This window comes from Cervus canadensis, chromosome 1 (assembly GCF_019320065.1).
Source record: "Cervus canadensis isolate Bull #8, Minnesota chromosome 1, ASM1932006v1, whole genome shotgun sequence".
NCBI classification, from domain to species: Eukaryota; Metazoa; Chordata; class Mammalia; order Artiodactyla; family Cervidae; genus Cervus; species Cervus canadensis.
In genome coordinates, this window is record NC_057386.1 from 115,766,568 (window position 1) to 115,784,617 (window position 18,050).

At 46.0% G+C, this 18,050-nt stretch overlaps 1 protein-coding gene across 2 annotated transcripts in view; it reads right to left on the reverse strand.

Moving 5' to 3' along the window:
• The window catches only part of CORO1C (coronin 1C), a 74,773-nt gene that overhangs the window by 32,501 nt on the left and 24,222 nt on the right, over positions 1 to 18,050 (reverse strand). For both annotated transcript variants that reach the window (XM_043438328.1, XM_043438334.1), the window contains exon 2: positions 14,831 to 15,030. In XM_043438328.1, the coding sequence (XP_043294263.1) occupies positions 14,831 to 15,030 (200 nt within the window). The remainder of the gene's footprint in view (positions 1 to 14,830; positions 15,031 to 18,050) is intronic.

Here is an 18,050-nt window from a genome sequence, read left to right on the forward strand (position 1 = left end):
CTGCAGCCCCCCAGGCTCCTCTGTCCATGGGATTCTCCAGGCAAGAATACTGGAGTGGGTTGCCATGCCCTCCTCCAGGGGATCTTCCTGATGCAGGGATTGAACCCAGGTCTCCCGCACTGCAGGCTAACTCTTTACTGGCTGAGCCACCAGGGAACTAGTTGTTCTTATATACTCAGAAGTTTACTGAATAACTTTTCTTTTTTAGGTTAAAATTACACAACCCTGGCCAAAAGTTAATAGCTACTTACCAGTATTCTTCAGTCAAGTAAGGTACCTGAGAATAGTAAGAAGCATTTCTGCATTCTCAACTCAGCCCCAACAAGTCTACAGCATAAAAGTACTAAAGGGCCCAACATTTTCACAGGCACTTGGATGTCATTTAAAGGACAAGTGTCACTTATTTCCCTCCTTTCTATTAAAAAAATCAATAATAAAAATCGCTAGTGGTTTCAGAAGACTTACATTACATGCTAAGAACTGTATGAAGATCTTTTATCTGCATTATCATAACTACCTGCATGATATAGCAACTCTGTTATTCCCACTTTCTAGACAAAGAAATAGCAACAGAGAAAGCCAAGAAGCAGAGATCGAAAATATCACTGACAATCCTACAAGGTTTCTACAGGGAAAGATAATTTCCACTATGCCATGAGCTTGTGAAAAAGGCACAAGAGTAATGTGGAAATTATTGGCAGCTGGTCATCAGAAACCCAAAGTTAATCAAAAATGATACCCTGCAAACAGCTGCTTCCTCTGGTTATAACATCGCCCTAAATGCTTACAACAAATAAAGCAGGGAAAGTCATATCCTCCTACAGCACGGCAGGAAGGGAATCGACTCAATGTCTGGTAGTGATAAAGGAACACAAGGCAGAACGTGTGAGGAACACTGCAGTTTTCAATGTGCACTGATGGTTTTACACACAGGATGCTCTCCACACACAGTCAAGAATCAGCTACCTTGATTCCAAGGGCTTGCACCTCCAAATAGTTTCTTACCCGCAATAAAATCAAACCCAGAGCACAACAATATATTTCACCCATGAGTATGTATCTTTATTTTTTTTTTTTTTTTGAGTATGTATCTTTAAAAGGGCGGAGCTGGGCAATTACAAATTACTGAGAGCTCAAGTCCATGGAAACCGAAGGAGACCATACAGTACACGGCCTTATATGGTAAAGATGAGGGCATGTCATTTCTGAAAGTCCTTCTGCCCTGGGATCTAATGAGAATGCACTTCTCATTCATAATCATGACACTTCCTCATTTATCATCCAGTGAATAAACTGAGGAATCCATGTCTAATTCTAGATTGTGAAGGGCCATTCAGAAAGACATGACTGCAAGTCATGGTGACAACATGGCTTACCTGCACATCTAAGCAGCAAGTTTAAATGAATGCAGAGGATGGAAGGAAGACTGATAAGAACTTAATAACAGCTTTTAAAGTATCATCTCTGGCTAAACAGTGATTTAAGAACTACTCATCAATTTCCCAAGGCTTATATATAGAATAACTTCATTTACTAACAAATCAGTCCACTGTTTCATTAAGGATGCGTCACCTCAGTTACATCATCTAGAATATTACTACTTTGCTAGCATGGAATCCAAAGCTTAGCTGAGACTAACCAGTCAGATGTAAATTTACTGCTTTAAATAACTGTTTAAATGTATTGATTACTTACTAGTTATCCCCGTCACATGCCATAGGACAACTGCTATTGTACCTCTCCAGCTAAAACTCCAAGAGATGAGAATTACCAGCAAGTCAACAAGTGGCGAAAATGACCAACACCAAGGTTCCCAAAGGCTCTGGCTCAGACCCCACTGCATACACTTGTGGGACACATCAGTGAAACAGGTCAGGGAACTGGCTTACAGACTATTATTATCTAAAGGATTCAGTGGCCCACCGGAGACCCAGCAATATGAGCCCCAGGGAAATGTAGCTCCGAAATGCACGTGTGGCTGGCACCAGGCAGAGCTGCGACAGCAGTTTCCAAGTGGCAGCCCAGGCTGAGGCTGACGGTTCCGACAGGTTCCAGCCAGCACTCCTGGTAGTTGAGAACCACCAGGACACTGGTGCTATCATTTACTCTGGGTTTGGGAAAAGTCCTCAAACATTTCAAAGTGGCTACAAGCCTCAGCACAGCTCCTAGAGACTGACGCTTCACTAGAGCCACAGAGTTAGGGAACACTTTCCTCCTATAGGTTTTCTTTTCTTTTGGTGGGAGGGGGGGTGTGGTGAAAAATCAAAATTTAAGCATCAGTAAAGACATCTTTGTAAAACTGCTCTAGGAAGGAATGCTTGCAATTTTAAATAAGTTGGCAAAAACATTCCTCCTTAGGCATAGAAAGTTCAACGTAACTCTTCAAAATATTTCTAATTGCAAAGGTATTTCCCATTAGTGTGAATAGGAAACCACAACTGCTTCCATTTACATCTAATAGTGTATCTTACTTAGGTGTCATGGAGTGGAGTGCTACTTGCTCAGTCGTGTCCGACTCTTTACAACCCCACAGACTGTAGCCTGCCAGGCTCCTCCATTCATGGGATTCCCCAGACAAGAATACTGGAATGGATTGCCATTCCCTTCTCCAGAGGATCTTCCCGACCTTACCTGTCATATCTTTCAAAAAAGAATCCATGTTTAGGAAGTGCACCCATCGCATTCACTGAAGACACTGCCATGCAATCAGAGCACTTTGGATACACACAAAACAGACACATACAAAACTCTTGTCACAGACATTTCTATAAAGGAGTTCTACTCTGGGATGTATTTTCAAGAAAGCTAAGGGTATATTTTACAGGTGCAGGCAGTTTACCCTCCCTAAGTCTCAAAATACAACTCTGGAACGCTTCCATAAGACCTTTGCATTAATCATTTAGGATGACTGTTTCTTCATTTAAGACAGACTGCCTGACATGGTAACTGCTTTCAATCTACACATTAGCTCGCTCAATATTAAATTGAAGATGCTACCAAACTGGTGCCAAGAAGGCTCAATCTGATAATTACTGGTTACTTCCAAAACCGACTTTTGTAAAAGCCACACAACACTTTACCCGGCAGGCTTCTTCTTTCTCACGACCAACATGTTTCCGTAAAGTTTAAAAAAAAAAAACAAAAAACACAAAACTCCCATGGTGTCAAAAAGTGACACGTGTTAGTTCTATCATTCAAATCAGATATTCCCTTTGAAGATGCTGAGGGTATGTCCTTCTAGTCTACGCTCTGGATTCAGTCATAGAAACGCAAGCTGTTCCGGGGCGGTGGGTTCTGCCTGCTTCCTCAGTGGTCTCCCTCAGCCAGTGCAGTACAGGCAGCTCCCAGGACTTCCCTCTAAACTTCTCATCTGCACTCTTCTTATAATCCAGCCATTTTATAATCCATTACGATAATCTGAGTTTCTTATCCAGACTGGTTACACCATCCTCAGATCTAAGGCCCAAACAGCTTCCCCCCCATCCTGGCTCAAGAAACAAAGATTTTTCCAAACTGTTCATCCCTACTTTATATTCATACAGGTTTTCATTTTAGGAAAAAATGCTGATCAAAATCACTTGACATGTCCAAAGTTCTGTAACTATCATACTGTCGATATATCAGCAGATCTTTTCAGAGGCACAGATCATACCTCACCACTGGCCTTGGAGTAATTCCCTGAATACTCACTCTCCGCAAGGAGAATGGTAAGTCAAACATGTGCTCGGACGCAAAGGAAACGTTTGCAGAGCCTGGGCATAAGGCCTCCATTCACACTGTGGAGAGTTCAAAGGAGTCAAAAAAGGGTATCTATTGAAGTGGGTTTTTCTTTTTTTTTTAACTTCCTTTTTCTTCGAGCAGCATTATTTATGTGGATATGTGTTCTACTGAAATCTCTTTAGGCCCTGCTCCTCCACAGGAAGGAGCTACAGTGACTGATAGGGGTGGTGGGGGAGTGGGGGGGCGGTGCAGGGGAGAGTGGTCCACAGGGCAAGGCTAGGTGCCCAGCAGCTGACCGGGAAGACCAATGCACACGACACAGGGCCTGCAGACAGGCGGTCACCAAGAATGACAGCTCATACATGGCCCAGGAATGTAACATTCTGAGGAGGTTTTACTTTAAGGGAACCAGAAACGCCAACCTTAAGGTGGAGGTGAGAGGAGGTGCTCAGGAAGAGCACACACAGATTGGGTTACCGGGTGCTGGAAAGTAAGCCGGCCACCACAGCCGCCAGGCTCGGTGTGGGAGCCCTCACCTGCCTGCGAGCAAAAAGGAACAGTCTCTATGGGCACAAGTGAAAATGCCAAGCAAACTATTCTGGCACTGCAGGTCCTCTTTAAAAATTGGGTTGAAGACCATTTTAAAAGTCCATAAGGAATCTGACAGCAGTTACTGTAAAACTATGGATATTTTATCATCAGAAAGCAAAAAGGTGGAAGAGTTGGCATTTCCTGGCTCTGCCACGCCTAAATGTACAACAGCAAACAGAGAGGCTCTATCTCCTAACTTCTTGACTTAACAGAAAATTTATAAAGCAAAAACCTCATCACTGCAGACAAATAATTCCATATGATACCTCTGGTCTGAGAACAAAGAAAAACTAGGAACCCACAACGAGGTAGAAATGAGTCAAAACACGGTTCAGCTTGAAAGGAAATGCTGGAGAGCAAAAGAACAATCAATGTAAGAGCAACTACGGGAAACTAACACAAAGCACTCAGCACCCACTCAGAGAGGAGAGTGACTGGTGGCCGAAGCCCCGCCCGAGTGGCATCTCCCTGACCCTGGGGGCTCCTCCCATAGGACCCCCCGAGAATGAGGAAAAGCCCCAGCGCCACCCCTTCCAATCCCAGCTCTGCACTGGCTTACCCACAAGCCTCAGAGCAGAAACCCACCCTTCCTTTAAGTGGGGATGAAAACCAGAAAAATATCACAGCTTTTTTTTCTTTCTTTCTTTCTTTCGGCAAATGCTTTGGGCTGCATGGCCAAGGCAGCTGACATCTTGCAGTGGTTGTAAACAAGCAGGAGCACCGGAGCAGAGACCCAATTCAGTAGCCTGTATCATTTACTCCCGACTTACAGCTCAGCCAGAAAGGAAACCCAAGTCCCCGCTCCTCTGAGAAGGCCAACACGTGCTCATCACTGCCCTCCGGCTCAGCCTGGACTCAGCTCAGGTCCCACCCCCAGTCAGCGTGGAATTCAACTTGGCCAGAGCAGAATGTCTACTACATATGGTTACAAAGAGGCTTCTGGACAAGCGGGGACGGCAGGAATCTGTCTACGGCACCTGGAGTCTATTTCAGTAGCGTAATTGGTATGTAGAAACCTGCCCCTCGCTGCCTGCCCGACGTGGGGTCATCATCACATTTATACACAGAGGCTTCTGCCAGCAGCACTGCCTGTGTGCTCAGCCCGGGCTCACACGCTCCAGAAAACCAGCAAAGAGTTAAACGTTCTTTGCACTTGACTCAGTGGCTTCCCCTCACCACAGACTCCCAGATCCCACCATTCTCCAAGCCCGCTGCGCAGCCAATCAAAGCAAAGGAAGGAAACGATGCTGGCCGGCTGACAGCCCCAGAGCTCTGATGGCCATATATGGTAAAAACCACTGTCAGAGCCTGTCAGGCCTGCGGGCCGGCTGCCGTGGACATATCAGTGAACTGCAGCAGCGCCAGAGGCCAGCCACGGAAACGCACAAAGGACAGGCTGCCTGCTCATCTCCAGGGGAGGGCGGAGGACGAGGGGGGGCGGCCGTCATCTGCCAGGGCATACTCTGAGACACAGCCACTCGCTGTAATCAAAAATAGCCCCTGGGTACATGGTGAGTTCCTTCTGCCAGGACTTTGTGCTCCATTGTTAACAACGGGGTGAGGAGGGTGTCCCCCCTGGCCCCCCACCCCCGGCACGACTGTGGAGAACAGTCATTGGGAGAAAATGAAAAGGTCCTTCTGTGGCGCTTCATGTGGTAATGAGGCTGTGCGTGGGGCTGGCAGCTTGGGACACAATTTGGAAGTCATTGTTCTGCACCTGGTGCCCGCCGCCACTGCCACCCCCAGCCCCCGCCCCCTGGCCCTTCACAGTTGTCCACACAATCGACAGTTAAGGTGCTCAGGGCAGCAGACAGCATCTACTTCAGAAGGCAGTGAATGGGCATCCCGGGACACATTAGGACACTGGTCCTGAGCAGAAGCCCTGGCCCGTCATACCAAAGCTACCCTGTGCCAAACGTCCACATCTGTACAAAGGGCTACCGGCATCACCAGCCCTCTCCAAAACGGGGCACCACTATTTGTGAGAATGGAAATTGCCTGCCAGCGGTGTACAGTCGGGGGAGTCACAGCCAATGCAAATCCAGCAGGTGCTGGCAGTGACTGGGGGTCACAGAGAAAAGCGCCATCGGGAGACTGCCATTCCTTTTGAACTAGTTCATGAAAGAAGGCACTTATCAGCACGACGCCTGGCACTTAAAGGAAGCCCTCAATGATGTGAGCTGCTGCGACTCCATCACAGCCGCTGTCTGTGCACGAAGCGCGGCGGAGACCAAGCACTTTCCAAACCTCGAGACAATTCTCAAGCTGCCAGAACCAAAGCCCTGACAGGCTAGTGTTTTTTGTTATTAAGCCATCCAACCCCAGAGAAAGAATGCAAAGGATTAAGTGTCAATTAAGCCATGGTTTCTATTTTTTTAAAAAAATCTTTCACCCTCAGTGGAAAAAATAAATGTTAATCAAAAATATACATGTACAAATCAAATAGAGACTCAAAGTTCTAATCCACGGAAGAACTCGGAGCTCTGGACAGTCACTCGGTCTGAGCTTCAATTTTTGCAAGTGTAGAACAGGTGTATGACAGCAAGCCCACTGTATGCAGAAACTAAGACGTGATACGTGAAGGGGACCTGCCAAGCACATTCTTGCTGTCGTGAATATGCCATGAAGTCCCCACCGCTTTCTGAAGCTGAAACAGTGCAAAGATGCTATATGGATCCAGTTTTAACAATAATCCTAAAATGCAGAGCAATGCTTACTCTGGTTTTCCTTCATATAATGGTGAAGGAAAATACCACTTCTGCACTATTTACACCGGAAGTGAAAGGAAAAAACAACCCTGAAGTGTGAGATTTTTCTACCAAAAGGCTGTTCTACAGCTCCTCCTAATCCCCCCCAATCAAACACTGCATTTCTCCAACATGAGAAAAGGTCCTTCCAACGCAGGAAGGAGGGACAGGGCTCCCCGGGGACTGGGCCCCTCTTCTCACTCCTGAGTTTAGTGAGCTGGCTGGGCTCTTCTGCTTCACCTCTGGCTCCCACACCCAGGAGAAACCCACCTTCCAGTACTCTATCCTGGAAGACTTTATTTTCACAGACTGTATCTATTCTCTGTGACATCTTCCTTGACTTCTGAGGCTCAGTGAGAACTCATTTCCCATGGCTGTGTCAGAGCCCTTGAGGCACAAACATATCTCCCCATTGCAGAGATCAGCATCAACTGTTAGCAAAGCCTTTTTAAGAGCAAGAATCCAACACACGTTCTGGCACAGAGCAGGTGCTCAATGTCTCATAAATAAGCATGTGAATGAATTAATGTAATTTTTCTAAACTACTGATTTAGCTTTCATTAAAGTTTAAACAATTAGCTCTTCGTATACACTTTGTTAATATTAATGATAATGCCTTTTAAAAATAATATTTACATGTAATAAATTCATTATAAAACATTTTGAAATAAGTACAGGTAATTATAAAGGAGAAAATAAAAATCACCTTTAGTCCCACCATCTATGTTAACATTACAGTTTTCCCCTGAAATTAATAACATAATTTGAAGTTAAACATAAGGCAGACTATAACCTTGTAACACATTTTTTTGTTTGTTTTTTTGTTTTTTTTCTCTTATAACACATTTTTAGGTTGTATGACAAAATCACAGAACATAGGATAAAAGTATCTTGCCATTTAACATAAATTTCTCTTGCTACTGTACACAATCCCTCATTATTCATTTAAGATTTATTAAAGAATGCTATATATCTATATGTATTTATCTACATAGATTTTTTTAAAAGGAGAGATGGAAAGAGTATCTAGAATTACCCAACAGGCCTTTGAGCCTCGTAAGAGACATGGGTTCGATGGCTGGGCTGGGAAGATCCCCAGAGGAGGGCATGGCAACCCCCACCATTATTTCTGCTTGGAGAAACTCCATGGACAGAGGAGCCTGGCAGGCTACAGGCCATAGAGTCACGAAGTGTCAGACATGACTAAAGTGACTGAGCATGCACACAAAGGCCATTTAGGCTATTTTGAGTTATTTATTTATGCACTATGTGATCTAACATTATGAGTCAAGTAAGCATCATATTCTGAGAATACAGCTGATCCTTGAACAACATGGGTTTAAACTATGCAGGTCCACTTAGGATACAAATTTTTTTCAGTGAATATGTACTATAAGATCCACAGTTAGTTGAATCCACAGATGCAGAACCATGAATACAGAAGACCAACTGTAACCTTAAATGTGTATTTTCAACTGCCTGGGGGTCTGTGCCTGTAACCCTAGTTGTTCCAGCGTCAACTGTACAATGTTTTAGTTATCATTACTACTTAATTGTGGTTTCTCAGTCACTCAGTTGTGTCCAAGTCTTTGCGACCCTGTGGACTGCAACATGTTAGGCTTCCCTGTCCTTCACTACTTCCTGGAGTTTGCTCAAACTCATGTCCATTGAGTCGACAATGCCATCCAACCATCTCATCCTCTGCCTCTCCCTTCTCCTCCTGCCCTCAATCTTTCCAAGCATTAGGTCTTTTCCAATGAGCTGGCTCTTCATATTAAGTGGCCAAAGTATTGGAGCTTCAGTTTCAGCATCAGTCCTTCCAATGAATATTCTGGGTTGATTTCCTTTAGAATTGTCTGGTTTGATCTTGCTCTCCAAGTGTCTTGGACTGCTTAATGAGTCATCCTGAAATTTAGCTACTTAAAACAATAAATATTTCTCATCTCACAAAGTTTCTGTGGGGTCAGGAGTTCAAAAGCAGCTTGTCTGGGTGGTCCCAGCTGAGGGTTTTCTTAAGTCAAGGAGTCGGCCAGGGCCGCAGGGACCCCCCTTCAAGATGGCACACTCACGTGGTTGGACGTCAGTGCCGGCTACTGGCAGGCGGTCCCAAGGGCCTCTCCCTAAAGTTGAGCATGCTTACAACATGGCAGCTCCGAAGGAAGCAAAGTGGGAGTCAGTATGCTTTTAAGACCTAATCTCAGAAGCCACACTCCATCAATTCCTCCTATCCTAGTGGCGACAAAGGTCACTCCTATTTAATGTGGGAGGAAACCACATGAAGGCATGATACAAGGAGGTGAGGACCCCTGGAGGCCATCCTGAAGGCTGCTACCAGTGAAGCAAGGTGAGATGACGGGGAACCCCACCATACAACAGCCATCCAGCGTGCACACCATCCAAGTAAGCGACAAGATATCAAGCGCGTACCATTCCAATCACCCTCCCTTTCTCTGTTACGTGGCTAAATACTTGACAATGTGATGATGCAGCCTGAGACAAGCAGGAAATCCAAAGTTTGATTTCCACTGTCTCAGTGAATCAGAAGTAAACTCTGAGTTGGATACTAAATATCAAGCAGCAGCACTTAGAATACTGACTACAATGAATCAAGATTTCTTCCTCAATAAATTTCTTCTTCAATAAATATGACAGAAAAGTACTCTAAGCAGCCCTTGCCAACCTGAGTTCATGGATGAATTAAGTCCTAATGCCCTAAGGCAGCTACTTATGTAGTGGATTAACTTCTTTCCTATGCATCTATAAGGCTTAGCAATGTCCATTCCTTGAGAGAACTAAGAAAATATTCACTGAGATGATTTCTGTAGGGCTGAATTCTTTCACAAAACTCTAGTTGTAAAGGGCTACAGATGAGTTGAAAAAATAGTTCACGGACATAAATAAAGCAAGATCCCAAATATTCCCACAAAATATATGGGAGAAACATAACGATGTATAAGAAGGCAGCACACAGCTACACCAGGGGAGCAAGAAGAGAGAGGAAACAGAGACCCAGAAGGTTAACAAAGACTTAGCCACATCCAACCCATCGTGGCTGAGGGCAGACCTGCTCTCCAATGCAATTACTGGGAAGAAGAAATCAGTGATCACTTCAATCCTCCGAAGTAAGAACCGTCCAGGGAGGAAGGAAGACAGGAGCCCTCCAATTTGCATCCTACACCCGAGTGGATAAGAGATCGCGAGCAAAGAATTCTAACCAACTTCCTCAACCCCTGTTTAGGTTAGGGTTTCCAGGCTCTCTGTGATCGGCAGCTTTAGTATGCGTGTGTACACACGTGCACGCACACACCTACCCACAAACACTGTGTTCGTGTGAGCCGCGGTGGCTCACAGCAGGGATGGGAATGCCTCGGTCCCACGTCATGAGCGTGGCTCCCACTCGGGAAGGCTTGCTCAGGCCCGCATGGTAGAGCACACAGGGGCTGAAACCTGTCTGCTTCTGACATGGCAGCTTGTGCAGTTGTGGACAAAAACCCCCACGGCCAAAACCACAGAGCCGACTTTTGTTCAGCAAGACTGCTATTATTCATCCTCTGAAAGACCAAAGGATAAGAAAATGTACTAGGCCACACCTTGAGAAGTCATGACAGGACAGCATGCCGCAGCTTGATGGAAGCATTATGGAAGAAACCCTGAATCATGCATGCTAATCTAAATTGCCCCACCTCAGGGCTCAGTACTTTCCACATTCCCCCAGCAGTGACCCCTTAAGATCCTATAAAATCTTCTGGATAAAAACCTCATAAACCAATACACTTAAATAAACATTCATTCCGAAGCTTACATCTTGCTGTGTACATGTCAATGTATTTGTCTCTAATACTCTTTCCATTTTTAATTCTAAGTCCTGGAAGACAGAGACCATGATTCTCCTGGAATCTAACCACAAGCCTCATGAGGCTGCAACAATAAGTCTTATTTACTGCTGACACTAACTTTGAAGAGAAACTCACAGGGGCCATGTTTTAAAACGCGGAGCCTTTCAGAGTCACAATACATCTTAAGATCAGTACACACATATTCAATATTAATATGGACAGAAAACCCCAAAGCAGCACCAAAAACCAGCCTGGCTGACTACAGCCAGGGGTAAAAACTGCAGTGGCAGAGGGCATGGGGGGAGGACGTGCGGGGTGGCGAGCAGGGGGCGACACACATTACCAGAAATCTCTGAGATATTTATTTAAAACCATACACATCTCCTTAAGTTCATGTTTAGAGAAATCCTAGACTGGCATCTTCACACACAGGAGTCCAACACACACCCAGAGCATCATTTCCTGCAACCTTCAAGCATCACTTCATATTGCACGTGGGAATTTGGTTTTCCTTTCCCTCATTATAAAACTATTTCAAAGTTGCCAAGACACTGAAGTTGCAGGATCTCTTTTCCAGGGCAGAATCCTGTTCAGGATCAAGGGTTCAACATGCATTCAGGGTCCCCAGTGTTTTCCTCCTTCAAGGCTGCACTTCTAAAGGGGAGACAAACTTCTCAGTACCAGCAATCTTCGGGGGGGTGGGGGGAGGGTGTCAGGAAACCGACCACAATGAAAGGCAGACAAGGCACTCCTGGAGGACAGAGATTATAGACAATCAAACCAACCGATCACATGTGCACATCTAACAATGAACTATCACCTGTGAAAACGTAAAACTTATGATCCTCATTCAAATATATACTATTAAACCAAAATTAAAAGGAAATAGATATCCTGGGGCAGTCGGCCCCACAAAGCAGGCAGAAATGTAGGTTTCCTGACAATGTGGAACACAGTTCTATTTTCTAAAAGTACAGGTAGTAAGTAGTTAAGGGACAGGGTCTTAGGAAGAAAAGAAAGAGGAGTGTTACCTGACACTCCAGGGCTCTGGGCTAGGCCCTGCCATCCTAGCAGAGCCTTTCAAGAGCTCCTGAGACACAGGACTGTCTACAGGGGCCACGGATTACTTTTCTTTGCTTGGCTCAGCCTTGCCTTTGGTGGAAAAGCAACCAGAACTTTGCAAAGTTATGTGTTGGCACTAAGGAGGGAAAAAAAGGAACAACAGCATTTCCCTTGCTGAATTCTGGGTAGCAAAATGAGCAATTATATTAACACTGAGTGCCACGGGAGACGAGAAATACTTCCAAGATCATCTGGAACTGCCAAAGCAGAAAATCACTTTCATATATTACAGAGCCTTTCACGTTCCAGATACAGAAATGGGACAGCAGAAGGACAGAGTGAGGAATCCACGCCCCACCAGAAGTCAGTGACGGAGCCAGCACTGAGCCCCTGGCTCCCTGACTCCCAGGCCCGTGTTCCTTCCTCAACACCACACTGATCCTAAGGGCACAACACACACACTTTAATACACAAAAATCCCAGAGTATGTGTGAACCCACTGATTATAAAATTTGATAACCCCAAGTACTGGCTTTATTTCCAACGGGTGTCACTGGGGTTAGTTCATGCCAATGTCACCTTCTCTAACACAAATTAATATTTAAGGAGCAAAACCACACAGAATGCTATTATAAGCCTGGGAAAGATAGGCCCTGGAGGCTCCTCTAAAACCACCACTTTGCTCAAACATGATAATTTCTGAAGCAACTTATTCTATCCTAATTCCTACACAGTTGCTTAAAGAACAAAATGCTAAAATCTACTTATTAGACATTGACCACTTCATATTAAAAACCAAAGCACATGATCCAGTCAGCTTTGGACCTGCACACAAGTCTCCCTTACATGGTATGAGCAGGACCTTAAGCTTCCCATGGTTGGTGAAAGCTAAGGTGGACTCACAAGGCCTTCTGTGGATGTGGGACTTAAAGAGAAATGTCTGAATTCAGAGGAAGATTAGCCACTCGGAAGTTTATTTTGGGCTTAATTGGCTTGTTCCATTTCTTTGAAGCAAAAAAAAAAACCAAAAAAAACCCAAAGTCTTAAATTTATGCTCTTAAACTCAAGAGAGATCACGGTGCCTCAGAGCCTGATCTTGGTCAACAAGCTGAGGTATCTTCTCAGCTAGCCACCGTTAAGACACCACTGAAAGTCAAGTTTTCAAGTGCTCCTTGCTCTTGATGGACAAATAAACTAAAAAGTCCTGGTGATCAAATGCAAAACTGGCATTAGATTCCAAATCCCACTACAAAATCAGGTAAGTATAGTTGTAACAGTGTAATGTATTATTCTGCTGGGAAAGATTGAAGGCAGAAGGAGAAGGGGATGACAGATGATGAGATGGATGGCATCACCGACTTCAATGGACACGAGTTTGAGTTGGTGATGGACAGGGAAGCCTGAGGTGTTACAGTCGATGGGGTTGCAAAGACCTGGACACGACTGAGCGGCTGAACTGAACTGAATGTATTATTCACCACCAAAGCAGATGTTTTCTCCACAAAAGCAAATGTATCCGAGTACAAAATTTAATTTCAATTTAATGAAAAGAGTCTCCTTTAAAAAATGATAGACAACTTTGCCAGTAAGAAAGTACGTTTGGAGACATATATCAGATTTGTTCCCCAAAGGCATCCATCTCCTGTTTCTGTAGTGAGATGGTTCTGTTGTATAATACCACATCAATCCAGTCACCGAGGTGCAGATCAGATGCTAAAATAAAACAAGTTTAGTCACGAGCATCTGAGAGAATGAAAAGTCCAAGAAAACTGGAAGCTTTCCCAGCAAGAGTCTTCCTAAGAAAAAAACACCAAAATACAATGGGAAACAAACTTGGACAGAAATTCACGGACTGTAACCATTTCAGAATCACACGGCCCTTCATGAGGAGACAGGCCCCTAACAGGCATGGCTCGGGCTCCTAGAGACCACTGTTCCCAGCAGAGTGGAAACAGCTGTGACGTGACCCAGCCTCTGCGTCCTTATCACGAGGGCTCAGGACTCACCAAACCTATTTTCCTCCCAAAAGCTAATCAGAAAATGACTCTTTCCAGGCTCTCCCTTCACAGTGTTTCCCGCCCGCTCACCCCCCATTATTTGCAATTCTGGGATTTCCTGTTAAAGCTTACACAGACTCTCATCTGCAATTTTCAAGAACGGTCAGAAAGTTACAAACCGCCTATCTGCTCACCCATATTGGAGAGGGTTCTCTGGAAGGATGAAATCAGGACAAGGTAGAACTAAGAAGTCCAGCAAGGCTGAAAATCACATGGAACCACTTTCAGTAGAGAACCTTTATTTCTACCACTTGTGAACGCTGTTTAGATCCTATGCTGAAACTTACTACTGCACAGACTTGCAATCTGCATTGTTTGGGGACATTTTCTTGGGCTTTCATCCCACTTACCATTCAAAAACAAAACAAAACCAAGAAGTCTCAGTCCTCATGATCACTCACACACACACATACACAAGAGTTTCTTATAAGTCTTTTACAATTTCTGCCCATTTAAAAACATAACTGCTTTTAAAGTTGCACTCTGGGAATCTTGTAAGGCAAGCAGATGATTACTAACCAAATCATTAAGTTCCTGTGCCTGTCCACACTCACAGCATCACTCTAAGAATCTTTCCTATCCATACAGAGCACGTCCAGAACAGAGTTCACCATTCTGTTTACCGATTCTCTGTCAGAGAAAAACTGATGTGGTTAGTAAAGCGTGTGGAACTTAACTTCAATTACATCAGAGTCTAATGGTCCCAGAAATCACACAATGCTTAGTGAACTATCAATCTCCAAAATCAATCCATTACAGGCTAAACAGAGATTACTGGAGGGTGTCATCTCACAGGATGGAAAGTAAGATGACTTACCTTGTGCAAAGGGAGTACAAGGAATGCTCCGCCCCCGCTCGCTTCTATGATGATGGCAACGAATCTGGGATTGACAGCGCAGAAGGAACTGTCCCAGGTCACTCGAGAAACCCGAATGTCATCGTAACACTGGTCATTCTTCACTGCTTGCCCAAACACATGCCGAAACTTGCTCTGTCGTACCACTCGCCTCATCGTGTCTGTGGGAGGACAAAAAGTAAGTTAAAATCATGCCCCTGAGAGAAAGTTTACTTTTACAAATGAAGTTTACTTTTACAAGTCAGGGAAAAAAAAAAAAAACAGAACAGTATAGCATTTTGTCTGCTCTCCTAAAGGGTGGCCAAATGGCAAATCCAAATTTCCTTTAGCAGCACGTACTCAGAGAAAACTGCGAAATGCGTCAGGGAAAGAATTACAAAGAAATGAAAAATTCCAAATTCGAGATCCAGAAACAGCTCATTAGTTTTCATTTTAAGAGAAAGATCAAGGTAAAGAATGAGGGAAATTAGCCTTTTAGGGCTGGGTGGGAATGGAAAGACAATCCACTATGACCCCCACCCCTTTATAGATAAGAAAAACTCCCAAGTGAAGTCATTTGGTTGATTTGAAGTTGAGGAACCTTCCCCAAATTATGACACTGTGGCTTTTTCCTCAGTCTGCCAAGGTAACTTTTCCATTTTTAAGCATTTTCCCCAGACATCAGCACTCTGCCGTCTGAGAGCAGCGTCTGCTCACGAGTGTTTCCACAAGACTAGCTACGAGAAGTGGAGATATTCAACACAAACAAACCGCCCTTGCCTTCAAGAGGCTTCCAACACAAGCAGAACAATCAGAGCAACTGAGAATCACATCTCTGGTGCTGACTGTTACCTGGAGTCTAAATACGTCTGCTATCATGGGGCCAAAGCCAGGGTGAGGGAGAGAAAAAGCAAGGCAAAAGTTTTCATGAAAAGTGGAGATGACAAGAGGGGTGCCGCTAGCACACTGGATTGATCAGGCAGAAAGGGGCCAGGCTGAGAAGCTGCTGTGATGGAGAAAGGCCTGGGGTCATCACAGCAGCAGCAGTGAGCACAGGAAAAGAAAAACTCAGGGAGGGGAAAGGAAACCAGTCTGTCAGAGCTGATCGCTCCCCACGGCCACCTCCCAAGTAACCCAGAGCACCTGGGGACAGGAAGTGACACCCAGCTGGTGTTCCCGGCTTCCTCACGGGTCATCTCAGACCCCAAATTCCACTGGGTTGTCCAACACTGGAAGCGTGCAGGCTTTAGGAGCAGCAGGCCCCACCTGACTGAGGTCTCCTAGGCTGCTCCGCAGCGTCATTTTCCTGTCCGCTAACACAGGACATTCCATTCATGCTGGCCAGGGAGGAAGGAGCCCCCGGAAAACACAAGAGACGATGGAACACAGGCAAACCTTCACAACTCAGCTGAAAACTAGTCCCCCTGTCCCCAAGGACAGAGGAGGGCAAATAATACCTGTCCACTCGTGCCAAATGGGACACACGTGGGGTGGCCGCTAATTACCACCAGCCCCCACCCTTGAATTCCCTTCCTCATGGCTCTGGGCCCACTGCTAAGTGCAGAAGCCCAGGGCATGTGGCTGGGCTGAGGCAACAAAGCCTTGGCAGGCTGGTGAGCACCCGTGTTCCTCAGCGCAGCTGCTGCCAGACCTTCCCAGCTGACTGGGAAGAGCAGATGCCCAAAGCCTTCGGTGAGGAGACAGCAAATTATTTCCTCCCACTTGGCTGGGGCCCTCTATCTGTGCAATAGAATGAATTCGTCTCAAGCTGGAGAAGAGAAGACAGCTTCCACAAGGTGGTGAAACCTAAAGAAAAGCACGTCCATACAAAAGCCAACGTACAGTCAGCTGGTCTCAGGGTCCACTTCCCTCCCCGACCACCTACACAAGTCACAGAAGCTGGAATCCCCGCCATGACCTTCCAGCAGGCGTTTCAGAAGTGCAGTTAATGCAGAGGAAGGGAGAACTGCACCGTGTGCCAAAGAGTTGATCCCGCTTAAGTAACGATTTTACAGATTTCAAACATGAAAATCCCAATGAGAAATCACACAAAGGACACGATGAGGTAATTTACAAAAGAAATTCACAAATGGCATTTCCCGGAGTCCTAATAGAACGACAGTAAAGGAATAAACCCAGGTCTAAACGCCGGAAGAGAAGCAAGGACACTGGAAAGGGGCCCAGAGAGCGAACGGGGCCACGAGCTGTGGGGCTGAGAAGTGAGCGCTCTCCCCGCAGCGGAGTCTCGGAGGAGCAGCTCACAGAAGGACGCCAGGCCCAGCGCTCAGAAGGGAAGCTGATGTGGGAGGGGGGCTGCAGGGAAAACTGACCGACAGCCTAGTTAGGAGCAGCCAGACACCCGGCTCTGCTCCTCCCGTGTGGCAGAGTCAGGGGCTGCCCCCACCCGCCCCAGAAACCACACGGGGGCCCCGGACAGGACAACACAGGACAAGGGAGCAGAGGTACCAGCAGGTGCCACCCAGACAGCCTGGGTCCGGACAGCGGAGGCTCCAGCCCCAGTGTCCCAGCAGTTCCCGAACACTGGCTGCCAGGCTGAGACAGCACTCGCTCGGCCCCCCAGGTCAGCCTTCACCGCCGTCTGGGAAGTCCTCCACCCACCCAGCCCCTCCACCCACACGGGCACTGGGTCAGCTTTGGAGGCCACCATTCAGTCAGTGTGAACAGACACGCGAGGAAGCCCTCTAACTTGAAAAATGGAGACAGTTTTTCCTCTTCGCTCAAACAGGCAAGGATACCATCTAATCTCACCAACAATATGGATATTAATATAAATATGCCTTGAATGTCTTCACTGGGAAACATCTCACAAAGCTGCTGTCTGTCTGACGCACTAAAACACCTTTAAAAGTCACTTCTGTATCACAGAGTGACATATGCTACACAAATTTCCATCCCAAGTACACGAAGTCAGAGTGAGAGGTTCTTTTGCTCCAACCATGGAGCAGAGGGTTAGCGACAGAGCAGAGAGGGGGAAGGCCAGGGCTCTGGCCGTGCTGCATGGTCTGGGCCAGGCCATCCACATCCGAGGCGAGGTCGAACCTCATCTGGGCTCAGCTGCCCACATGTGGCACGGCTGCTCACACCGCACACAACAGAGAAGAGCACCGAACAGGGCGGGCTGGCGAATCGGCAGCTTTGTGAGTGCGAAGCACAGCGTTTACTTCCTGGCCATGGTTCAGTA